This window comes from Rhinopithecus roxellana, chromosome 20, assembly GCF_007565055.1.
Source record: "Rhinopithecus roxellana isolate Shanxi Qingling chromosome 20, ASM756505v1, whole genome shotgun sequence".
Classification (NCBI taxonomy): domain Eukaryota; kingdom Metazoa; phylum Chordata; class Mammalia; order Primates; family Cercopithecidae; genus Rhinopithecus; species Rhinopithecus roxellana.
In genome coordinates, this window is record NC_044568.1 from 72,910,847 (window position 1) to 72,936,656 (window position 25,810).

Consider the following 25,810-nt stretch of genomic DNA (forward strand, 5'->3'; position numbering starts at 1 on the left):
AGGTGAGACCAAGGCTGCACGGAGCTCCACCTTCTCTGGTCTTCAGTCTGGCACTGGGTGCCCATCCCCATCTCTAAAACCAGTAAATCAACCAGCGAATACCTGGAAGCAAGATGCACAGATGGGTGGCTTCCCACACACCCGTCACAAGATGCGGACACGCAGGTCTCGACGCGAGCTCTGCCCCGTCCAAAAGCCTCTCCATTGTCACCCAGTGTGACCCTGGACGAGCACCCAAGAGGGTGCCGTGCTGAGCCTGCCTCAAGTTCCCTGCCTTCCAGAGCTGCACCTATTCCTCCCTCGCCAAACGCATTCCAGAATTTGTCCACAGGTGCGCCGGCACCTGCTTTTCCACCTCAAGGCCACGGCTTCCCCCCCAGATTTTTTTTTTTGAGACGGAGTCTCAGTCTGTGGCCTGGGCTGGAGTGCAGTGGTGCGATCTCGGCTCATTGCAAGCTCCGCCTCCCGGGTTCATGCCCTTCTCCTGCCTCAGCCTCCCGAGTAGCTGGGACAACAGGCGCCCGCCACCTCGCCCGGCTAATTTTTTTTGTATATTTAGTAGAGACAGGTTTTCACCGTGTTAACCAGGATGGTCTCGATCTCCTGACCTCATGATCTGCCTGCCCCGGCCTCCCAAAGTGCTGGGATTACAGGCGTGAGCCACCGCACCTGGTCTACCCCCCAGATTTATACAGACAACTCTGACATTGTCACCCCACTGACGAGGCCCCCCATTCCATAGGGTGGATCCTTGCCAGGTGTCCCTGATCCTCCCTGCCCAAGCCTTCCTTCGTGAGCTGGCATTGCTCCCCATCCGCCAAGTGCCCCGCCACTCCCCCAGACTGGGTGAAGGTACAACTGGCTCCTTTCTGGGGTGCAGCTTCAACTATCTTAGCGGTTGGGGGGTGCCATCCCCACCCATAGGACTGGCTTACATCCAGTCACTCCCAACAGCTTCCAGCACACAAATAAAAGACCCTTGGGCCCTGGCTCTGAGTCCATCCTGCTGTGGGTGCAGCTTGTGGTGTGACTGTGCATGTGACACACACATGGGTGTGGTGTGCGTGAGCATATGATGCATGTGTAGCACTGAGGCACATGTGTGGTGTGTGTGCATAGCACGTGTGATTGTAGTGCATGTGTGCAGGTGTACTGTGAGGCATGCGTATGTGATGTGTGCATGTGTGTATGATGCATGTGTAGCACTGTGAGGCACACGTGTGTGTGCATAGCACATGCACGGTGTAGTGCACGTGTGCAGGTGTACTGTGAGGCATGCATATGTGGTGTGTGGGCACATGTAGTGTGTATGATGCATGTGTGGCATACATTGCATGTATGAGGTGTGCATGTGCATAGTACATATGTGTGAATGTATTGTGCATGTGATGTGTGCAGTGTGTGGAGAGGGAGGGGGCAGGTCCCAGGTGTGTGGAGTTGATGGTGGAGGAGGGACTTGACCCTCTCAGACCCAGGCAGCAGCCTTGGGGCATTTGGTCTTTGGGAGGAGACAGCCAGGGGCACTTGTACTCTGGTAGGCTAGGGTGAGCAGGGTAGTGTGTGGGGACACCTGCCCTCCAGAGGGGGAACAGTGAGGAAACTCAGTTAAGGAAGCCTGTGGGGAGGGGCAGTTGTCCCCAACCTGCCCTAAGGCCGCAGAGCTCCAGAGTGCATGGCATGGCATGGCCCAGACCCTCTAGAGCCCGCAGTGACCACAGGGCAAGAATCGCTTCTTCACACTCCAGGGGTGCAGGCTGTTACTGCAGGGAGGGAAACCTCTGCCCACCAGCAACAGCACCCCTTGGTCCAGTCCCTCAACTCCTTCTCAGGGTGGGGCTCATGGCCCTGCTCACCCCTCCGTAGCCAGGTGCACGGCTGCTCCTGTGACCTGCAGGATGTCCCCTCCCTTTGGGGACCCCCTGCACTCCCTCCCATGCTGTCAGGCGGCAGCTCTTGCAACCCCAGTGAACCTTCCCCTCTCCCTCCAGCCCTACCCTGCCCACCTGGCAGTTCTCTTACAGGACTTGTCCCCAGAGCCCTATGGCCTTTTCATACTCAAGGCCTTGTGTGCTGGGTTACTTTTCTCAGGGACAAGAGAATAGCTTCCTGGCACGAGGGCACCCACCTGTCCAACCGTAGCCCCCATGTCCCCTCCTACACCTTGGCCAGGAGCAACAGCAACAAGGTTATTATACCTGTGAGGCTGTAAAACAGGGCTTTTCATACTTGCATACATGCCCGCGGGACACTCCTGCAGGGTTCTGTAAAATACCTGCCTGCCCCTCACTGCTGCCACACCCAAAGCTGCATCTCAGGGAAGCCCCTGCCTGGGCTCCTCTTGCCTGCCTGGTCACCAGAGCTCACCCCGGCCCTACCATCACTGCTTCAGTCTGGACTCCAGCCAGCCCTCATGTCACGCGGTGCTGAGGCCACCGTCTGTTCCAGGTGGGAGCACAGCCACTCGCATGGGGCCAGGGTGCCCAGCTTGTTGGGCAGGGGTCCTCAAACCAGAGACACCCTGAGGCTGTCAAGATTGCTGGGCACCCAGTTTCTGACTGAGCAGGTCTGGGTGGGGGTGCTCGCCTCCTTGGCAGTCCTCCCCACCCTGACTCAGGATGGCCAGCAAATTCCTGGTCACTCCTCCAGGAACAAATCCATTTGACTACTTAGGGAGCAGAGAGACAGGCAGACGCGCACACGCTAGGCTCAGCCTGACCACCGGGGGGTTTTTCAGGCAAAAATGTTTATTCTGCTTTCTTCCTTGGTAGGTGGGTCATCAGGCTGCTTTGGCTACGAAGCTCAGGCTCTGTGGCCTGGGTGGCCCCAGCAGCACAGAGCACCACAGCTGCCCTTGGGCCTCAGGAGCAGCAAGGCACAGAGGTGAGTCCTGCATCAGGTGACACGGCGGGGCGTGTGAGCACCGGAAAGGGAGAGGTGAGGTGCCTGCCATGCCTGGGGCACGGGGCCTCTTCAGGGATCGAGCAGCTCCAGTGTATACTGAGAGGGCACAGACTGACCCAAACACGCATCCCACAGCCAGGCCCTCGGGATATTCACAGCACGTGCAGCCAGCACACGGCTGCAACTCCACTAAGGACACGTGTGAGCAGCCGTGGGCTCAGCTCCAGAGCAGGCCCCACCTATCCTGCTGGGGGCTTCCTCATAGGGCCTGGACAAAGGAACCAAGTCACACCCCCCACGCTAGAGGATCCCCCTGCAGCTCCTGGAAGGGCTGGGAAGCTGGAGCTGTCTCAGGTTCCTGCTGAGGCCCTGAGGCTGTCCCAGGACCCAGTACCCTGAGTTCCATGACTCCTTGGGGGATGGAGCACAGGAGGGAAAAGGGGAACGGACTTCTACAGGATGGGGTGGGGGACGGCCTGTCCTGGGGACACCCTGGCTCCTTCTACGCGCTGGCCTGGGGAGAAGCTGGCAAGGAGAGGGCACTGGGTAAGGATGGGGTGCTGCATGACCCAGTTCTGCCCAAGGTGGCCCAGGGAGACCACTATGAAGGCTGCCTGGTGTGAGCGGGACCCTGGTGAGGTGCAGAGTGGGGCCCTGTGTGGGGACTCAGGGAGGACGCTGGGCGGGAGAGAGGCCCAGGGTGTCCCCTCACCCATGCACGTCCCTGGGTGCAATCACGGAGGACTGGTAAGGCCGCTGCTGCCCAGTGGCAACCATCACCAGGGTCAGGAGTGGGGGAGTCAGTGCGGAGACCCAGGAAGGGGCCCACTTCCCAGGACGTTTAGTGTCAGCAGGCGGAGTCTCTCCCACAGGCTCTGGCTGGCGTGCCTCTACGCCTCCCTCCGGTACCGCAGCTGGGAGAACCGGTCCCTGATGGCCTGATCACTGTCTGGCTCACCCTCACCCAGGTGGACCACCCTGCTGCTTGGGACGAGGTCCCGCACCTTGTGCTTGATCACAGAGACCAGTCCGGGTGCCTCTGAGTCTGCTGGGCCTGTCAGGAGGATGTAGGCAGCGTGGCGGCTTGGCTCAAACAGGACAGCTGCAGGGTGGGGGACACAGCTGTCAGGGCGGCTCGGGACCAGCCAGGACAGACCCCGCGGAACACCCGGGTCCCTGGCCAAGGCTGCACTCACCATCGAAGGCGACAATGTGGGTAGAGACATTGGCCAGCTCCAGCAGCACACGGGGCAGGGTGGGGTGGAACATGTACAGGCTATGCCGGGCCTCCCCCATCTCCTGGAGCAAGAAGCAGCAGTGGGCCCCACGCCCCTCACTGGGCACTCCCACAGGCACTGCTGTCCGAGTGACCATGCCTGGAGCTCTGCGTTCACTAGGGGCCCTATCTGGGTCCCCCACATGCCAGCCCCAGCTCTGTGGCCACCTCCCAGGTCCTCCCGCCCAACCTGGTCCTGACCCTGGTCCTTGCCAGCGGCCACTCCCTTCTGGGCATGGCCGTGTGCTCCCCTATCCACCGAAGGCCATCAGCCCCTTCTCCCTGGACTCCTCTAAGGTCACTTTCCCTCAGCTTGCACCACCTCATCCTGACTGACTGTCACTGGACTTCAATTTATTTGAGGTCGCCCAGGCACCAATTAGCTTCTGGGCACTCCCAGGTGGAGCCCAAGGCTGGGTCTCTGGCCCTGGTTCCCAGCACGGCTGCTCCGAGGGCGGCTCCCGTACCGTCTCACTGGTGCTGCCCAGCTCGTGGAGGCCCCAGAAGAAGAAGGCTGAGCGGTGGTCTGCGGTCGGCAGGCTGGCGGACAGTGGACCCCCAGGGAGGCTCGGGAGGGCTAGGCTACACAGGACAGTTCCAGTGCCAAAGTCCAGGAACAGGATCTGGGGAGGGAGGGGATGCTGTGGGGGCCAACGTCGGGGCTACCGGGAAAACCTCAAGGCTTGCACGTGCCCCCAGCCACACCAGCCCTGGAGGCAGATGCTCTGAGGGAGCCAGAACCTTCTCAGCGGCTCTGAGGGCAGCAGCCTCCTGGGCCGCAGCCCCGTCTGCTTTCAGACCAGTCTACCCGCAGCTAAGAACAAAGGTGCCACCTCCGAAGGAAGAACGGCGAACCTGTCTGTTGGTACCAGTTCCGTTTTCAACGACTACAGCCAAGGTGTCTGGTTTATAGTGGCCGAAGATGGGTTTTCTGGAACAATATGGAGGAAGCACTCATGAGGGGTCTCAGTGAGGAGACTGAGATGAAGGATGCACCCAGGAACAGGTCCACCCTCAGTCTCCCATGGCCACATCTGGACCACAGCCCAGGACACGGAGCTGAAGTCTGGGGCAAGAGGCAGCACCAAAGACAGGCAAGAGGCCCTGGCAGCAGCACATGGCCTCCGGCCCCACCCCCAGGGCTGTCTCCTCACCAGCCAGTGGGACATGCCCAGGGTGCTGGGGAGGGGTGCAGCACCTGCACGGCTCCTTGGGTAGACCTCGTACCTCAGGACATGGGCTGCCTTGGGCGTCCAGCGGGGTGTCAGCTCCTGCCCGTCCAGCAGCACGAAGCCCTCTGAGCCCACAAGGAGCACATCTGCGCCGGTGTTCCCCGGGACATGCATCAGGTAGCGCACTGCTCCCGAGCTAGACAGGAGAGTGGGAGAAAGGGGCGCCGGGTCCCTGGGGCGACCTCAGACACCCAGTGAAGGCCCTGGCACCGCCTGTCTCAGGGTGCTCCTCTCAGGCCCCCATAACTCCTGTTTCTCAGTTCTACAGCTTGAAAAGAGAAAGAAGACCTCCACTTTCCATGGAGACAACGACAGGCCCAGCGCCGGGAACCTTTCTTCTCTTCGCTCTTCACTCGGCTTGTTTGACCGTTTCTCACAGCTGAACCCAGGGTGACCTCCCGGCATCCCCAGGCCGCTCCGGGCTCCACAGACTGTCCCCACACCGAGGCAGGGGAAGGGCCGCTCTGGGCTCCACAGACTGTCCCCACACCGAGGGAGGGGCGCGGAGCCGGGGGGTGGGCGCTCTGCGTGGAGAAAGGCGGCGGCCCAGACCCACCTGTGGGACAGCATCCTGCGGGTGGTGGCATTGAGCATGCTCTCCCAGTGCGGGTCATTCTTGAATGGGCCGTCCCTCCCGGTCACCTTCTCGTAGAGACCCTTCACAGAGCAGCCGCAGAGGGAGCTTGCTATTCAAAACACAGGAGGGCCTGAGGTCACCAGGGTCACGCTGTGAACCCGGACCAGGAGCACATGGTGTCACATGGAGCCAGGCCCCTGGGCTTCCTGACTCCAGCACCTCGAGAGCAGAAGCAGGACCTGAGGAGCCGCAGCGCAGTCATGCTCCGTGAGTGAGGCCAGCCAGGGATGTGGCAGAAACAACGTACCGCAGGGAAAGAGGATATAGTGGGCACCCGTCCTGGTGACGTGAAGGAGGAAGCCACTTTCTCCATCCACACCAAGGCTGCCTCTGAGGCCAATCTGGTGCCCGGTGCTGCCTGAGTAGAGGTGGCCACTAACCTGCAATGACACAGAGCCCTAGGAAGAGAGGGACCTGAGCCTGGGGGCGGGGCACTCTACCACAGGAGACATGGAAGGGTAAGGGGCCCACAGGCTCTTGGGTTTGAGGAAAGGGGTGCTGACATCAGAGAGTCTGACACTGGTCAGTGCCTCCAAGTGTGGGGCACAGGAGGCAGCCTCAGTGCTCGCAGACGCTCCCAGCCCTCAGAGCTTCACCCCCAACACTGTAACAGCACAAGTGGGAAGTGTGTGCTCCATTGTTCTTGGGGAGGCCCCAGAGCTACCTGGTACAGGTGGAGCCCCCTCCATATGCTGGGTCTATGGGAGTTGGGAACGTGGGGCTCTGGGAGAGTCCCCAACAAGTGGTCAGACCCAAATCCTGTCTGGTAAGTGGCAGCAGATGGGGAGGCAGAGGAGGGCCGTGTGGCAGGTGGCCTTGGTGACTTGGGAGGAGAGCCAGGCTTGGCTGTACCTCCTCCTGCTCCTGGGTGAAAATCAGCAGGTCTGGGGCCCCATCGCTGTCTACATCAGGCACCTGCAGCAGAGGGCTCAGGATGGATGCATTCCTGCTGAAGCTGCTGCTATGGTTCCACAGGGTTTCCCCTAAAATCAAGCACACGGTCACGCAATGTGGCCCTGAGTTCCCTTCAACAGCAGCCTGGCAACTGCACGGCCTGTGACAGGCAGGCTCCCGTTGAGGCATCACCCTCGTGACCTCCTGGCTCGCCGCACACTCAGAGTAGAGATGCCAACAGGAGGGGAGGGCAGCACTCCTGTGCTTGTAAAGGAGCAGCACACGGAGGTGGTGGACACACGTCCTGCCCGTATATGGAGACTCGGTGGCAACATGCCAAACGATGACAGCCTCATTCCTGGGAACTGCAGAGTTCCCCCTTCCTTTTCTCCTATCTGTGTGTCCTGGAACATCTAAGGACAATGCTGACCCTCCTGCCCGAGTGGATGAAGCCTGACCTCACCCACCTCTAGAAGCCCCTGCCTCCTGCTGGGGTTGCAGGCGTCCCCTTGGTGCCATGCAGGCCCTGGCTGAGTGGCTCCTTCCTCTGCCCTCTACAAAGAAGGCAAGAATGGAGGTGTGTGCTCGGAGGCAGACCTACTGACCACAGGTCCCAAAGCAACTCCTTACGCACATACAATCTCATCCAAACCTTTTTTTAAGACAGATCCTTGATTCTTTATTTTTGTATTTTTTTTTTTTTGAGACGGAGTCTCGCTGTCGCCCAGTCTGGAGTGCAGTGGCCGGATCTCAGCTCACTGCAAGCTCCGCCTCCCGGGTTCACACCATTCTCCTGCCTCAGCCTCCTGAGTAGCTGGGACTACAGGCGCCCGCCACCTCGCCCGGCTAGTTTTTTTGTACTTTTTAGTAGAGACGGGGTTTCACCGTGTTAGCCAGGATGGTCTCGATCTCCTGACCTCATGATCCAACCCTCTCGGCCTCCCAAAGTGCTGGGATTACAGGCTTGAGCCACCGCACCTGGCCTCCTTGATTCTTAAAATATTTCCAGCCTGCTCCTTATTCTCCTCCATATCCTTAAAATGACAACTTGTAAGGGAAATGTGAACATTCACCAAATCTAGGCACAGAATTCCTCCAGACCGTGATGAGGTGCAAGGAGCCCACACACACTCACACGGCCCTGCACACCATACATTCTTTCCCTTGTGCTTCCATGCAGCCGGCTCCGCTGGGGCTCGGAGACCTGCACCCTCAGGCTTAGGGGCACAGACAGGCCCCAATCTTCCCTGATGGGCTGAGTGCAGGTTCATGTTCTGGGCTCGCCTTGGGCACTGCCACCACTGACACCCCAGGAACAGCCGGCGGCCAAGCCGCTCCTCCTCTCTGCTACCGCGTAGCAGGTGGCATCGGACTGCCCCTGTGTGTTACAGCCCACCAGCAAAGTGTAACGGGAAGTAACAGACACAGTGCAACTGAAGGCAGCCGAGGTGTGTGACTTCCATAGGCTTGCACCCTCACTTGGAGGTTCTCCCCATAACCTTCCTTCCCATCCAGCCACCCTCAAGATCACAGGGCTGAGCCTCATCGGGGCCTCCTGGCATTGGCCCTCAGTGAGAACTCCGCTGCCTGGCTGGCCTACCTGTGAACAAGTCGACTGCAATGAAAGAACCGGGTCTGCCCACAAGGATGCAGGCAGAGGGTGCCTCACTGCCTCTTGGCTGGGGCACAGCACACTCCACCAGGGCCACGTCTTGGGCCACAGGTCTCTCCCAGAGCGTGCTGCCGTTGGCCCCCGACACAGCAGCGGCAAAGGTGCAGGGAGAGGAAAAGCCTGTGGGGAGAGACACCGGCACCTCACTGTTGCAGACTCCAGGCAGGCGGGCCGGTCAGCCCCAGCATGTGCTCTGCCAGGCCTATCTTCCTCACACCTCTCCTAGGCCACAGCCCCTCCCTCCCAGGTGGATCCCCTTTATCTTGCAGGCTCCCGGGGCTCTAATGCTGACCCCACCGGGGCTCAGTGGCCAGGGCGGTGCTGGGGCTGGGCTTCCTGGCCTCTTTCTGGTCCTGCCAGGAAGGGTGACGAGATGGGTTCCAGAAACACCACCATCTGTTTCCCCCAAACACTATGAAAGTGAGAGGGTTACCGAAAACTACAACTACTCCTTCTACAGGGAGCTCCTTCTTTTTCACATAAAATGAAATTACCTTCATCCACACAGGATCGGTTGAAATTGTTGCTGCTGTTGGTGTTTTTATAAAGAAAGAGAACATCTTGGATCCTGTCCCCGTTTATGTCATCCACAGCCAGGAAATCATAGATAACTGAAAGAGAAAACCACAGACTATACTCCACGGGCCATGTCTGGTTTCCAGGAACGATCAGGTCCAACACGACCTAATTCTCTGCTCCGTGGAACCTGCCCCTGTGAGGTCACCCAGCGAGGACGGTGGCTTCTTCCTCACTCGGATGAGTAATGTTCTTCCTGAACACAAGGGGTGGGACAACAATGCCCAGTGCTAAGCTTCAGAAAGGAACAAGCCGGACACCTGGGCGTTAAGAACGTGTGTTCTGGCACCTTCCGTTCAGGAAGAAATCCCTCCCTAGACCAGGTGGCGTCTAGACAGTCCACACTCCATACTCATTAGGGTTTATACTTCCTTTCATTCAAGGACTCAAGTGATAAACTTTACGCCCTAAAATCAAAAACCAAAAGAATGAAGTTGGCCAGGGGTGGTGGCTCACGCCTGTAATCCCAGCACTTTGGGAGGCTGAGGTGGGCAGGTAACAAGGTCAGGAGATTGAGACCATCCTGGCCAACATGTGAAACCCTGTCTCTACTAAAAATACAAAAAATTAGCTGGGTGTGGTGGCGTGTGCCTGTGATCCCAGCTACTCAGGAGGCTGAGGCAAGAGAATTGTTTGAACCAGGAGGTGGAGGTTGCAGCGAGCCGAGATCGCACCACTGCACTCCAGCAGCCTGGAGACAGCGAGAGTCCATCTCAAAAAAAAAGAAAAAAAAAAAAACAGGCCGGGCGCGGTGGCTCAAGCCTGTAATCCCAGCACTTTGGGAGGCCGAGACGGGCGGATCACGAGGTCAGGAGATCGAGACTATCCTGGCTAACAGTGAAACCCCGTCTCTACTAAAAAATACAAAAAAAAAATGAGCCGGGCAAGGTGGTGGGCGCCTGTAGTCCCAGCTACTCGGGAGGCTGAGGCAGGAGAATGGTGTAAACCCGGGAGGCGGAGCTTGCAGTGAGCTGAGATCCGGCCACTGCACTCCAGCCCGGGCGACAGAGCGAGACTCCTTCTCAAAAAAAAAAAAAAAAAACAAAAACAAAACCATAGGCCGGGCGCGGTGGCTCAAGCCTGTAATCCCAGCACTTTGGGAGGCCGAGGCAGGTGGATCACAAGGTCAGGAGACCGAGACCAGTCTGGCTAATATGGTGAAACCCTGTCTCTACTAAAAATACAGAAATTAGCCGAGCGTGGTGGCAGGCGCCTATAGTTCCAGCTACTTGGGAGGCTGAGGCAGGAGAACTGCTTGAACCCAGGAGGGGGAAGCTGCAGTGAGTTGAGACTGTGCCACTGCACTCCAGCCTGGGCGACAGAGTGAGACTCCATCTCAAAAAAATAAAAATAAAAAAAATAAAGTTGAACCCCACCCCCGTTTTTGTAGAGATGGGGTCTGGCTATGTTGCCCAGGCTGGCCTTGAACTCTAGGCCTCAAGTGATCCTCCTGTCTCAGCCTCTGAAAGTGCTGGGATTACAGGTGTGAGCCACTGCACCCAGCATGAAGTTGGATCTTTACATCATGCACAAAAATGAACTCAAAATGAATCAAAGACCTAAACATAAGAGCTAAAACTATAAAACACTTAGAGAAAAAAAAAAGAAACAGGGAAAAATGTTCATGACATTGGATCTGGAAACAGTTTCTTTGATACAAAAGCACAGGAAGCCGAGTGCAGTGGCTCACGCCTGTAATTCCAGCACTTTGGGATGCTGAGGTGGGTGGATCCCTGAGGTCAGGAGTTCGAGACCAGCCAGGCCAATATGGCAAAACCCTATCTCTACTAAAAATACATAAATTAGCCAGACATGGTGGCGGGCGCCTGTAATCCCAGCTACTTGGGAGACCGAGGCAGGAGAATCGCTTGAACCCAGGAGGTGGAGGTTGCAGTGAGCTGAGATCACACCACTGCATTCTCCAGCATGGATGACAAAGCAAGACTCTGTCTCCAAAAAAAAAAAAAGCACAGGAAAGAAAAAATAGGCTTCATTAAAACTAAAAATTTTTATGCATCAAAGGACACTATCAAGAGAGTGAAAAGGCCAGGTGTGGTGGCTCATGCCAGTAGTCCCAGCACTCTGGGAAGCCAAGGCAGGCAGATCACTTGAGGTCAGGAGTTCGAGACCAGCCTGGCCAACATGGTAAAACCCCATCTCTACTGAAAATACAAAAGTTACGGCCGAGCGTGGTGGCTCACGTCTGTAATCCCAGCACTTTGGGAGGCCGAGGCGGGTGGATCACCTGAGGTTGGTAATTTGAGACCAGCCTGACCAACATGGAGAAACCCTGTCTCTACTAAAAATACAAAATTAACCAGGCGTGGTGGTGTGTGCCTGCAGTTCTAGCTACTCGGGAGGCTGAGGCAGGAGAATCACTTGAACCCAGAAGGCGGAGGTTGCAGTGAGCCAAGATTCTGCCATTGCACTCCAGCCTGGGCAACAAGAGCGAAACTCCGTCTCAAAAAAAAAAAAAAAAAAAAAAAAAAAAAAAAAAATTAGCCAGGTGTGGTAGCTTGTGCCTGTAATTCCAGCTACTTGGGAGGCTGAGGCAGGAGAATCACTTGAACCCAGAAGGCGGAGGTTGCAGTGAGCCAAGATTGTGCCATTGCACTCCAGACTGGGCAACAAGAGCAAAACTCCGTCTCAAAAAAAAAAAAAAAAAAAAAAAAAAATTAGCCAGGTGTGGTAGCTTGTGCCTGTAATTCCAGCTACTTGGGAGGCTGAGGCAAGAGAATCCCTTGAACCCAGGAGGCGGAGGTTGCAGTGAGCCAAGATTCTGCCATTGCACTCCAGACTGGGCAACAAGAGCAAAACTCCGTCTCAAAAAAAAAAAAAAAAAAAAAATTAGCCAGGTGTGGTAGCTTGTGCCCGTAATCCCAGCTACTTGGGAGGCTGAGGCAGGAGAATCGCTTGAACCCGGGAGGCAGAGGTTGCAGTGAGCCAGGATCGCACCATTGCACTCCAGCCTGGGGGTAGAAGACCAAAAGTCTCAAAAAAAAAAAAAAAGTTTCTTTTTTAATTTTTAAAAATGGGCAAAAGACTTGAACAGACATTCAACAAAGCAGATCCAAGAATGGCTAAAACTCACATGAAGAGAGGGACCCAACATTTTTAGTCACTGGGAGATTCTAATTCACACCCACCAGCATGAGTGCAACAAAAAGGACAGACACAAGTGTTGGCAAGGACCGGAGAGACTGAAGGCCTCCTCAGCATTGTAGCCGGAAGGTAAAATGGTCACACGGTGCAGCTGCTTTAGAAACAGCTTGTCAGCTCCTCAGAAAGTTAAACATAAACTTACCATAGGGTTCAGCAATTCCATTCCTAGCGATCTACCCAAGAGAAATGAAAACACATGCACACGAAGAACTGCATGTGAATGCTCACGGCTGAATTACTCATTAGAGCCCCAATCGGGAGCGAGCGATGCAGGTGACCGCAGCCAGCAGCCCCCCGAGCACTGCTGAGCCACGGAAGGGCAAACCAACAGCGAAGCGTCACACCAAGTGAAGGAAGTCACGCTCCAAAGGCACACACTGTAGGATTTCACTTCTAAGAAACGTCTAGAGGCCGGGCGCGGTGGCTCACGCCTGTCATCCCAGCACGTTGGGAGGCCACGAGGCACACCAACAGCGAAGCGCCACACCAAGTGAAGGAAGTCACACTCCAAAGGCACACACTGTAGGATTTCACTTCTAAGAAACGTCTAGAGGCCGGGCGCGGTGGCTCACGCCTGTAATCCCAGCACGTTGGGAGGCCAAGGTGGGTGGGTCACCTGAGGTCGGGAGTTCGAGACCAGCCTCACCAACATGGAGAAACCCCATCTTTACTAAAAACACAAAATTAGCCGGGCGTGGTGGTGCATGCCTGTAATCCCAGCTACTTTTGGGAGGCTGAGGCAGAGAATCACTTGAACCCAGGAGGCAGAGGTTGCGGTGAGCCGAGATCATGCCATTCCACTCCAGCCTGGGCAACAAGAGCAAAACTGTGTCTAAAAAAAAAAAAAAAAAGACTCATCTTTGGAGACAGAAGACTAGGTTGCCCAGGGCTAGGAGAGGAGGGAACAGGGAGTGATGATAAAGGTAATGAGGAACTTTCTTTTTTTTTTTTTTTTTTTTTTTTTTTTTTTTTTTTTTTTTTTTTTTTTTTTTTGAGACGGAGTCTCGCTCTGTCGCCCGGGCTGGAGTGCAGTGGCCGGATCTCAGCTCACTGCAAGCTCCGCCTCCCGGGTTCACGCCATTCTCCTGCCTCAGCCTCCCGAGTAGCTGGGACTACAGGCGCCCGCCACCTCGCCCGGCTAGTTTTTTGTATTTTTTAGTAGAGACGGGGTTTCACCGTGTTAGCCAGGATGGTCTCGATCTCCTGACCTTGTGATCCGCCCGTCTCGGCCTCCCAAAGTGCTGGGATTACAGGCTTGAGCCACCGCGCCCGGCCGGAACTTTCTTTTTTTGAGACAGGGTCTCCCTCTGTCACCCAGGCTGGAGTGCGTGGCACAATCACAGCTTACAGCAGCCTCAACCTTCCAGATGTAAGTGATACTCTTACCTCCGCCTCCCCAGTAGCTGGGACCACAGCTGCATGCCACCACGCCTGGCTGATTTTTTTATTTTTTTGTAGAGATGGGGTCTGTGCCCAGCCTCTTCAGGAATCTTTTAGGGATGATGGAAATATTCTAAAACGGAATTGTACTGACAGCTACATAACTCTATAAATTAACTACTAATCACTCAATTGGGCCAGGTGTGGTGACTTACGCCTGTAATCCCAACATGCTGGGAGGCTGAGAGAGGAGGATCACTTGAAATCAGGAGTTCAAGAGCAGCCTGGCCAACATGGTAAAACCCCATCTTTACTAAAAGTACAAAATTAGGGCCAGGCGCGGTGGCTCACGCCTGTAATCCCAGCACGTTGGGAGGCCGAGGCAGGTGGATAACGAGGTCAGGAGCTTGAGACCATCCTGGCCAATGTGTAAAACCCTGTCTCTACTAAAAATACAAAAAATTAGCTGGGTGTGGTGGTGTGTGCCTGTAATCCCAGCTACTCAGGAGGCTGAGGCACGAGAATCGTTTGAACCTGGGAGGCAGGGCTTGCAGTGAGCTGAGCTCATGTCACTGCACTCCAGCCTGGGCGACAGAGCAAGACACCATCTCTTTAAAAAAAAAAAAAAAAGTTCAAGAACAGCCTGGCCAACATGGTAAAACCCCATTTCTACTAAGAATACAAAAATTGGCCAGGCATGCTGGCTCATGCCTGTAATCCCAGCACTGTGGGCACCTGTAGTCCCAGCTACTCCGGAGGCTGAGGCAGGAGAATAGCATGAACCCGGGAGGCCGGGCTTGCAGTGAGCCAAGACTGCACCACTGCACTCCAGCCTGGGCAATAGAGCAAGACTCCTTCTCAAAAAAAAATTTAAATTTAAATTAAAAAAAATAAAAAAGAATACAAAAATTAGGCTAGGCCCATTGGCTCACGCCTACAATCCCAGAACTTTGGGTGACCAAGGCAGGAGGATCACCTGAAGTTGGGAGTTCGAGACCAGTCTGACCAACATGGAGAAATCCTGTCTCTACTAAAAATACAAAATTAGCCAGGCATGGTGGCACATGCTTGTAATCCCAGCAACTAAGGAAGCTGAGGCAGGAGAACGGCTTGAACCTGGGAAGCGGAGGTTGCAGTGAGCCAAGATCATGCCATTATACTCCAGCCTCAGCAACAAGAGCCACACTCCATCTCCAAAAAAAAAAAAAAAAAAAAAAAAAGCCAGGTGTGGTGCACCTGTGCCTGTAATCCCAGCTACTGGGGAGAAAGAGGCAGGAGAATTGATTGAACCTGGGAGACAGAGGTTGCAGTGAGCCAAGATTGCACCTCTGCACTCCAGCCTGGGCAGTAAGAGCGAAACTTCTTCTCAGGAAAAAAAAAAAAAAAAAAAAAAAAAAAAGCCAGGCAGGGTGCCTCACGTCTGTAATACCAGCGCTTTGGAAGGCTGAGGCAGGCAGATCACAAGGTCAGGAGATCGAGACCATTTGGCTAACAACGGTGAAACCCTGTCTCTACTAAAAAAAAAAATACACAAAATTAACTGGGCGTGACGGTGGGCACCTGTAGTCCCAGCTACTCAGGAGGCTGAGGCAGGAGAAAGGCGTGAACCCGGGAGGCGGAGCTTGCAGTGAGCCGAGACTGCGCCATTGTACTCCATCCTGGGTGACAGAGAGAGACTCCGTCTCAAAAAAATATAAAATAAAAAATAAGGCCGACTGGCCGGGCGCAGTGGCTCATGCCTGTAATCCCAGCACTTTGGGAGGCTGAGGCGCGGGTGGATCGCTAGGTCAGGAGATCGAGACCATCCTGGCGAACACAGTGAAACCCCGTCTCTACTAAAAACACAAAAAATTAGCCGGGCGAGGTGGTGGGCGCCTGTAGTCCCAGCTACTTGGGAGGCTGAGGCAGGAGAATGGCGTGAACCGGGGAGGCGGAGCTTGCAGTGAGCGGACATCACACCACTGCACTCCAGCCTGGGTGACAGAGCGAGACTCCATCTCAAAAAAAAAAAAAAAAGGCCAGCGCGGTGGCTCACGCCTCTAATCCCAGCACTTCGGGAGGCCAAGACGGGCGGATCACGAGGCCAGGAGATTGAGACCATCCTGGCTAACATGGTGAAACCCTGTCTCTACTAAAAAATACAAAAAAGTAGCTGGGCGAGGTGGCGGGCGCCTGTAATCCCAGCTACTCGGGAGGCTGAGGCAGGAGAATGGTGTGAACCCGGGAGGCAGAGCTTGCAGTGAGCCAAGATTGTGCCACTGCACTTCAGCCTGGGCGACACATCAAGACTCTCTCAAAAAATACATGTATATTTTGAACACAAACTGACCCTAAGTGAGGTTGCAACAACAAATCCTATTGATGGCACTGGAGAAGCCCTGAAGTCTGTGGCAGGAAACACTGAGGCTGCCAGTGCTCACGCCCACTGACATGGGTGACTGCAGCCGCTCTTCTGCCAGAAGCAGAATGTCCTGACTAAGGCTGATTCCATTGCTTTTTATAACGGCTAAGACTCCAGAATGGCAAGTTCATGAGACAGGAATGAAAGCTTTCCTTTCACTAACCAGGATGTGAGCTGGGGCATCCTAGCCAGACTGGACCACACAAGCTGTTGCATGTTTTTCACATTTTATGACAGCTTTTCTGTATCTTTCACCCAGAAGCTCTGTTTCATTAAATTTTTTAATTTAGAAAAGTACCCAAATGGGCTACTTTTATTTACCCAACTCATCCTTCCTGAAAACGGGAGATGAGTTTGGGAGGCTAAAGAAGGGAGAACCAGTTGGGTGTGGTGGCTCAAGCCTGTAATCCCAGCACTTTGGGAGGCCAAGGCAGGCAGATCACAAGGTCAGGAGATTGAGACCATCCTGGCTAACACGGTGAAACCCCGTGTCTACTAAAAATACAAAAAATTAGCTGGGCGTGGTGGCGGGCACCTGTAGCTGGGTGTAGTCCCAGCTAATTGGGAGGCTGAGGCAGAAGAATGGTGGGAACCCACGAGGCGGAGCTTGCAGTGAGCTGAGATTGTGCCGCTGCACTCCAGCCTGGGTGACAGAGCGAGACTCTGTCTCAAAAAAAAAAAAAAAAAAAAAAAAAAAAAAAAAAAAAAAAAGGGAGAACCAAGGCCAGACACAGTGGCTCATGCCTGTAATCCCAGCACTTTGGGAAGCTGAGGTGGGCAGATCACCTGAGGTAGAGTTCGAGACCAGCCTGACCAACACGGAGAAACCTCGTCTCTACTAAAAATACAAAATTAACCAGGTGTGGTGCCACATGCCTGTAATTCCAGCTAGTGGGGAGGCTGAGGCAGGAGAATTGCTTGAACCCAGCAGGCGGAGGTTGCGGTGAGCGGAGATGGCACCATTGCACTCCAGCCTGGGCAACAAGAGCAAAACTCTACCTAAAAAAAAAAAAAAAAAAGGGATAACCAAGAGCCAGCCACAATGCTTCCCTGGCAGCGTTTCTATGTTTATTTCAAAGCTGCTCGGCTGGGCACGGTGGCTCACGCCTCTAATCCCAGCACTTTGGGAGGCCGAGGTGGGCAGATCACCTGAGGTCAGGTGTTCGAAACCAGCCTGACCAACATGGAGAAACCCAATCTCCATTAAATATACAAAATTAGCTGGGCGTGGTGCTGCACCCCTGTAAATACAGCTACTTGGGAGGCTGAGGCAGGAGAATCACTTGAACTCCAGAGGGAGAGGTTGCGGTGAGCTGAGATCGTGCCATTGCACTCCAGCCTCGGCAACAAGAGAGAAATTCTGTCTCAAAAAATAAAACAAAAAGGCTGCTCTATGGCTCCCTAAAATTCCAGGAAAACCTTGGACAGAGAACTGGCAGCCACTTGGGGTTGACTCACTGCTTCAAGGTCAATTCTAGACTCACAGACACAGTTCTGCCCCCACCCCACCCCCTGGGAAGAGCTGCTTTGGACTCCAGTGGGCGGGGAAGCCGGGCTCACCAGCGGCATTGTAGTCGATCCTCCACATTCGCTGTGACGCTGGCCGGTCTGGACACGGGATGACGAATGAGACAACAAACACCACAAAAAGGCAGAGAAACAATGAAAGAAAAAACGCCACCGTTCGGCATCGGGAGAGCCGGGACTGTGGAGGTGTGCGTTTCAAGTTATCCTCATTTTTCGATGGGTTTCCCAGATGTTCCTGCGATTTTCTTTCTTCATTTTTCAAGGGGTGGACTTCGGCTTCTAAGTCCTGGTGGTCCAACATCACGGGCACACCGCAAAGTTTAACTCCCGGTCACTGTGTCAATAAAGCAAGAGGTCGGCAAGGCTAGTCCCACGGCACAAAGCCGCAGCACAGAGGGCTCTGCTGCTGTCAGCTTCTTAGGGAGCTGGCTGCAGCTGTAACTATGGGCCGTCAGCCCAGTAAATACAAACTAAATAAATGTTTAGGGTGTCAGTCTTAACCAATTATACTTAAGGAGGTCTCTAATTAATGGGGAAAGCCGAATTCGCTGTGTAGAGCCAGCAAGCAGGAACTATTTTCATCCTGAACACGCTGGTGCTTCCTGCCTGCCGAACCCAGGAAAGGCTGAAGGAGCTCCAGGGCAGTGCTGGGCCAGGGGTGCGGACGCTGCAACCCACACCCTGCAAGTTCACTAAGCCCCACCTACTCGGCCTCCGAGCACATCTGAGTCACCTTCCACCGGCCTCAAGCGGGGATGGAAAAGGTGACCCAGGTGCGCACTCACGGGCTCCCTGGAGAGCCCCAGATTCAACATTCAAAGCCCCAGGGTGAAGATGGGCTCTGGGCGGGCAGCCTGGTGCCTCTCTAGCTGTGTGACCAGGACATACGCTTTCACTGAACTGTGCCTCGTTTCCTTATCTGTAAAAGAAATATCTACTTTAGAAGCCTATTCTAAGGATTAAATAATTAAATGCATAGAAAGCACTTATAAGATCATCTGATACACAGTAAACATTCAAACACTACCTAATAATTTTTAATAAAATATGTTCATGGATAAGCACAGACTAACTAGAAAAAAATATGTTCAAACAGAAGTCCACAGGGGAGGACGGGGACGGCTGTGTGGAGTGAGCTCTGCTCGGCGTAACTTCAGAGCCCCGACTCTGAGGGGAAAAACATGCCCTCTCCTTGCTCTGGTTCCGGCTGGCTGGACCCGGGGTGGATGTGGTGGGGAAACTGGCAGTTGCCGTCTTAGAAACAAAAACGGAAAACACATTTGAAGATGGGAAAGGCACAGGGCCTCTGATATCTGCCAACCACCACCACCCAGCCTGAGCTGCTTCGACTGTATAAAACGAGAAAAAAACAAACTTCCATTTTGTCTCAGGCAAGACTTTTGTTATTTTGGTCCCTTTTAAACAGCCAAACCGATGTCCTAACACATCATACTGAGAGATTGGACATGATCGGGCAGATTTGAGGTAAAATCGTCAGCTACCCAAAAAGGAAGTCAACAGTTCACAACAAAGAGAGGGGTGAAAGCTGAAAGAGGGCGTGCGGAGCTCAGCGAAGGAACACAAGGAAGTGCTGAGCTGAAAGCCGCACCCTCTGGGGAAGGGTCAGGAAAACAGACAGATAAGGGACCGCTGGCTTTTGTTTTTTTTGTTTTTTTTTTTGAGCCGGAGTCTAGCTCTGTCGCCCGGGCTGGAGTGCAGTGGCCAGATCTCAGCTCACTGCAAGCTCCGCCTCCCGGGTTCACGCCATTCTCCTGCCTCAGCCTCCCGAGTAGCTGGGACTACAGGCGCCCGCCACCTCGCCCGGCTAGTTTTTTGTATTTTTTAGTAGAGACGGGGTTTCACCGTGTTAGCCAGGATGGTCTCGATCTCCTGACCTCGTGATCCGCCCGTCTCGGCCTCCCAAAGTGCTGGGATAACAGGCGTGAGCCACCGCGCCCGGCCAAAGTCTCTTTTTTTAATTCTTGTGGGTGTACACCTAGGACTGGACTTGCTGGAGAATATGGTAGTTCTATGTTTGACTTTTTGAGGATCTGCCTTTTTGAGGCTGAGGCAGGAGAATGGCGTGAACCCGGGAGGCGGAGTTTGCAGTGAGCGGAGATCCGGCCACCGCACTCCAGCCTGGGCGGCAGAGCGAGACTCCGTTTCAAAAAAATAAATAAATAAATAAATAAAAAAGAGACTTTCCGGCCGGGCACGGTGGCTCACGCCTGTAATCCCAGCACTTTGGGAGGCTGAGGCAGGCAAATCACAAGGTCAAGAGATTGAGACCATCCTGGCCAACATACTGAAAACCCCATCTCTACTAAAAATACAAAAATTAGCCAGACATGTGCCCGGCCTAGACCCCATCTCTTAAAAAAAAAAAACCTGGCTAGGCATGGTGGCTCACGCCTGTAATCCCAGCACTTTGGGAGGCCGAGGCAGGCAGATCACGAGGTCAGGAGTTTGAGACCAGCCTGGCCAATATGGTGAAAGCCGTCTCTACTAAAAATACAAAAAAACTAGCCGGGCATGGTGACAGGCACCTGTAATCCCAGCTACTCGGGAGGCTCAGACAGGAGAATCACTTGAACCTGAGAGGTGGAGGCTGCAGTGAGCCCAGACTGTGCCACTGCACTCCAACCTGGGCAACAGAGGGAGACTCCTTCTCAAAAACCAAAAACCAAAAACCAAAAAAAAAACATATGAATGGAGAAACAAAATGTGTCCCATCCATAATACAATTGCACCATAATGCAGTGGTATGTTTTTCAGCCACAGTAAGAAATAAAATTCTGGGCCGGGCGCGGTGGCTCAAGCCTGTAATCCCAGCACTTCGGGAGGCCGAGACGGGCGGATCACGAGGTCAGGAGAATCGAGACCATCCTGGCTAACACGGTGAAACCCCATCTCTATTAAAAAATACAAGAAACTAGCCGGGCGAGGTGGCGGGCGCCTGTAGTCTCAGCTACTCAGGAGGCTGAGGCAGGAGAATGGCGTGAACCCGGGAGGCAGAGTTTGCAGTGAGTGGAGATCCGGCCACGGCACTTCAGCCTGGACGACAGAGTGAGACTCTGTCTCAAAAAACAAACATTAAAAAAAAAAAAAAAAGAAAATTCTGACACGTTATAAAATTATGCTAAATGAAATAACTAGGACACAAAGGTCACCTGTGGTGTGATTCCAGTTCTACGAAATGCCCAGAACAGGCAAATTCATAGAGGCAGGAAGTAGACTCGTGGATGCCAGGTGCTGGGAACAGGGAGAGTTGGGAGTGACTGCTATGCACTGTGGGGTTTCTGTGTGGGATGATGAAAATAGTAGTGATGGTTATAAAATGCTGGGATTATACCAAATGTTACTAATGGCAAATTTTATGTTATGTATATTTTGCCACAATAAAAAAAAAAAATGTGTGCATTCTCCTAAGTGTGCTGAGGCTTAACTTTTCACATCTTCGAAGTCCGAAAAGGTGTGCTTATCAAAGGCAATGAGTTAGACCACGGAAAATCAAACAGTGAGTCATGACCAAGGACCTCATTAAACCCAAGCAGCTGGCATGGGGGTGGGGAGGGCAGGGCATGGGTTGTCTAGAAAAGGTAACTAGGGAAAAGGCAGCAACAGAACGTAGGAGTGTCTCATTGCCAGAGCCTGAGGGGCTGGGGCCAGGGCTTGAAGAAGAGGAGACGGCCATTTGTTCAGCAAATCTAGCCACTATGTTCCCAAGGAAGGGATGTGTGAAATGTTTAAAACATAGATTCCTTTGGCAAAGGAAAGAAAATGGAGTGAGAACCAGAATGCTACAATTCTAGATTTCTATCTTTAAGGCTTTAAACTTAAGAGCTTTAAAATTGCAGCCAAGAAATTTGAGCTCTGAGCCTCAGCTGTCCTCATCTGCTGTGAGCCAGAGCTTCGAAGAAAACGTGTGAGAAAGCACTTCTCAAGGAGGGGCATCAACCACCACCATCAGGAATCTGAAAACACGACCCATCCATCCATGGGCCCACGAGTCCCGACCTACCTGGTCGTGGGAGTGTAGGACGTGCTGCCCGGAGGACGTGCTCGATGTTGACTCCTGCTGGTGCATCTGGTTGTGAGCTGTGGACAGGGAATCTGTGCCTTCGTAAGACCAGGTGGACCTAGGGATCATAAAGCTACTTGTAAAGTACAGCTCAGGCAGCCTGCGAAGGTGTCAGGTGAGGAACTTAGATCCTTCCAAAGACACGATTCTCAGCGGCGGCTCCACATGAAAATAACTTGACAGCGTTCGCACTCCCGACGCACACTCCAGAAGGACTCAGTTGGCCACTCTGGGCGTGGGGTCCCAGTCAGGAGCGGCTGCTGGCACTCTCCAGCTGACTCCAGGGTGCAGCCAAGCAGAGAATCACAGGCTGAGAAGTCTGCCCTTGTTTGGTTCATCCCACTCTACCAGATGATGGCCAGACATCTCCTGACCCTCAAGGGGGAGACTCCACCCCCACAGCCAGCCTGGAAGCAAGGCAAAGGGGAAAGGCCCTCTTCCTCTGAAGATGCCACCTGATCTGCATGCTGGGTTTTCTGTTCCTTGGAGTTCACAGCAAGCTTAGTAAACTCAATCCAAATGCAGACCTCAAGCTAGTAAATTCCATCGCTCCTTTTCTTAATCATTCTTCTAACATCTAAGCTATGACCAAGGGACCCTGCAAGACAATTCCTATTAATGTAGTTTGGGTTTATAATTTTAAAAACATCAGTAATATATATATATATATATATATATATATATATATATACACACACAACGTTTACGAGGGCTGGGGGCGGTGGCTCACATCTGTAATCCCAGTACTTTGGGGGCAGAGGCAGCCAGGTCGCTCGGGCCCGGGAGTTTGAGACCAGCCTGTGCAACACGGGAACACTTCATCTCCACCAAAAATAAAAAAATCAGCCAGGTGTGGTGCTGGGCACCTGTCGTCCCAACTACTCAGGAGGCTGAGGCAGGAGGATTGCTTGAGCCCGGGAGGTCAAGGCTGCAGTAAGCCATGACCATGCCACTGCATTCCAGCCTGGGCAACAGAACAAGACACTGTTTCAAAAAAACCCACAAAACTTAAAAAGTATAAAAGGGTAAATCTCCTTTCATCTTGTGGCTCCCAGGCTCAAGAGGGGAAGCTTGATACTGGTTTCACATGGGTCCTTCCAGAAGTATTCCCTGTGTGGACAAGCATGGAGTATATGAAGTACACACTCTATATGAAAAAAATGTGACTAGAATGGCTGAGTTATAAGGTGGCCTCTAAAAATTAAAGGAAAAATAAAATTCAAACTACTCTCTTATCTCTACTGCATGATTGGTCATGTTAAATCAGACCAAACTGGGCATTCTGTGGCAGGGACAGAGAAAGTACTGTCATTTTCTCAATTCCTGCCTTTTGAATTGGAGAGCCTGGCTGAGAGGACAAACATATCCCCCATGCCGGGCCACCTCGGTAACACGATTTAGAAGGACAAAGGGAAAAAACTCTCTAAACCCTCACTAGTAACACAGTTGGGGATCTGGGTCATCTGTGTCCTGTGAGTACCTACAATTGGGCCAGTGTCCTCACCTGCAGAGCAGAATGAAATACAACATATCACACACGTGAGGGAAGACAGAAGTAGAGGCTTCAGAAGGCAAAGCCCCACTACAGGACGCAAAGATGCAAAACAATGCGGGTAAAACTGACTTAACCAGATGAGCACCCACCTGAGCCCAGCACTGGGTTCTACTCTGGGAGGGTTCCCAGATAGTCAGGCCCTGTGCTGCCTCCATGGGGACTCTCCTACCACTTGGGTGAACCCAGGTCAGGACAGAAAATAGCACTGAACATTTTGGGGAGAATCATCATTTTAACTGACAAACACGGGTTTCTAAAACTGTGAGCCAGCTGTTGAGGCATTTGTGAAAAACACAGACTGATCTAAGATCAAAAGAGTTTGTCAGAAACTGGTTTAAAAATCATTAATAAGGCCGGGTGCGGTGGCTCATGCCTATAATCCCAGCACTTGGGGAAGCTGAGGCGGCTGGATCACCTGAGGTCAGGAGTTTGAGACCAGGCTGGCCAACATGGTGAAACCAGTCTCTACTAGAAAATACAAAAATTAGCCAGGCATGGTGGCAGGCTACTTGGGAGGCAGGGGCAGGAGAATTGTTTGAACCTGGGAGGCGGAGGCTGCAGTGAGCCAAGATTGAGCCATTGCACTCAAGCCTGAGCGACAAGAGCGAGACTTCTCTTAAAAAAAAAAAAAAAAAAAAAATCATTAATAAGGCTGGGAGTGGTGTCTCATGTCTGTAATCCCAGCACTTTGCAAGGCCGAGGTGCATGGATAGCTTGAGCTCAGTTCAAGACCAGCCTGGGCAACATGCTGAGACCCTTTTTCTAAAAAGAAAGAAAAAAAAATCAGCCAGGTGTGGGAGCACACGCCTGTGGTATTACCCACCCAGGAAGGTGAGGTGGGAGGGCCACTTGAACTCAGGAGGCTGAGGCTGCAATGAACTATGATCATGTCACTGCTCTCCAGCCTGGTGACACAGAGCGAAGCTCTGTCTCAAAACAAAACAAAACATCAATAAAAAACCCAACAAAACCACCAATCAATCAATTAAAAAAACACCAAGCAACCAGGCGTGGTGGTTTGCGCCTGTAATACCAGCACTTCGGGAGGCCGAGGCAGGCGGATCACGAACTCAGCAGTTCAAGACCAGCCTAAACAACATGGTGAAACCCCATCTCTACTAAAGTACAAAAATTAGCTGGGTATGGTGGCGTGCGCCTATAATCCCAGCTACTCAGGAGGCTGAGACAGGAAAATCGCTTGAACCCGGGAGGCAGAGGTTGCAGTGAGCCAATATCACGCCACTGCACTCCAGCCTGGGCAACAGAGCGAGACTCCTATCTCAAAAAAAAAACAAAACCAAAAAACAAAACACCCATCAATCATCAGGAGGCTGAGGCAGGAGAACTGCTTGAACTTGGGAGGCAGAGGTTCACTCAGCCTCCCAAGTAGCTGGGACCACAGGTACCTGCCACCACACCTGGCTAATGTGTGTATTTTTAGTAGAGACGGGGTTTCACCATGTTGGTCAGGCTAGTCTAGAACTGCTGACCTCATAATCTGCCCACCTCAGCCTCTCAAAGTGCAGGGATTACAGGTGTGAGCCACCATGTCTGGCCAAAAATGTAAACATTATTTTTAACAAACATTGAACTAAAAGGAAATAGAAGAGAATGTATATGTAACCTTGGTTAGGGAAAGTCTTGAAAGCATGACCCCAAAGGTGGAAATCATTCAGAAAAACACTGATGGGACTAAGTATACTCTGAAATGTCTAACCCAAGCTTGTCCAACCCTTGGCCCAGTGTGGCCTAACACAAATTCATCAACTTTCTGAAAACATTCGGAGATCTCATCAGCTACCGTCAGTGTGAGTGTACCTCACGCGTGGCCCGAGACAATTCTTCCAACGCGGCCGGGGAAGCCAAAAGATTGTTACCTTGTCAGCCAAACAGAACAAACCAGGATAAATATTCCTGGGGATTTCACAAACCCACAAAAGAAAGGCAAGGACCCCAGCGGGGACACAGGAAACGAATTCGTAACTGGGCAGTTCACCGAAGAGCACACTCCAGTGGCCGGTGCCCAAGGGAAACACGCTCAGTCTCACTCATAGACACAGCAGGACAAATGCCACAGTAGTGGCACGCGCTTGTAGTCACAGCTACCTGGGAGGCTGAGGTGGGAGGCGAGCTTGAGCCCAAGAAGTTGAGGCTGCAGTGAGCTGTGATCACTATCATTACATTCCAGTTTGGGCAACAGAGCGAGACCCTGTTTCAAAAAGAAAGTGAGGGCTCGGAAAAGAAAATTTGTCAATATGATATGTATTAATTAAGGTAAAAGACCTGACACTAGCTGGGCATGGTAGCTCACGCCTGTAATCCCAGCACTTTGCGAGGCCGAGGTGGGTAGATCGCCAGGTCAGGAGTTCGAGACCAGCCTGGCCAACATGGTGAAACCCCATCTCTACTAAAAATACAAAAAATTAACCGGGCGTGGTGGTGCGCATCAGTAATCCCAGCTACTAAGGAGGCTGAGGCAGGAGAATCGATTGAACCTGGGAGGCAGAGGTTGCCGT

General features: G+C 53.1%; 1 protein-coding gene across 6 annotated transcripts in view; it reads right to left on the reverse strand.

Annotated features, from left to right (window-relative positions):
* Positions 1-2: 2 nt before the first annotated feature.
* The window catches only part of FAM234A (family with sequence similarity 234 member A), a 37,236-nt gene continuing 11,428 nt past the window's right edge, over positions 3-25,810 (reverse strand). For 4 of the 6 annotated variants that reach the window (XM_030924485.1, XM_030924486.1, XM_030924487.1 and 1 more), the window contains exons 2-13: positions 21,680-21,797; positions 17,692-17,992; positions 9,107-9,223; positions 8,541-8,732; positions 6,899-7,029; positions 6,294-6,426; positions 5,966-6,095; positions 5,405-5,545; positions 5,033-5,108; positions 4,645-4,800; positions 4,098-4,200; positions 2,701-4,003 (exon numbers count right to left, since the gene is read on the reverse strand). In XM_030924485.1, coding sequence (XP_030780345.1) covers positions 3,792-4,003; positions 4,098-4,200; positions 4,645-4,800; positions 5,033-5,108; positions 5,405-5,545; positions 5,966-6,095; positions 6,294-6,426; positions 6,899-7,029; positions 8,541-8,732; positions 9,107-9,223; positions 17,692-17,959 — 1,659 coding nt within the window. In that variant the 5' untranslated portion in view covers positions 17,960-17,992; positions 21,680-21,797 and the 3' untranslated portion in view covers positions 2,701-3,791. Of the gene's footprint in view, positions 103-2,700; positions 4,004-4,097; positions 4,201-4,644; positions 4,801-5,032; positions 5,109-5,404; positions 5,546-5,965; positions 6,096-6,293; positions 6,427-6,898; positions 7,030-8,540; positions 8,733-9,106; positions 9,224-17,691; positions 17,993-21,679; positions 21,798-25,810 lie in introns of those variants that run through there. The other 2 variants (XM_030924490.1, XM_030924489.1) reach the window with 2 other exon arrangements.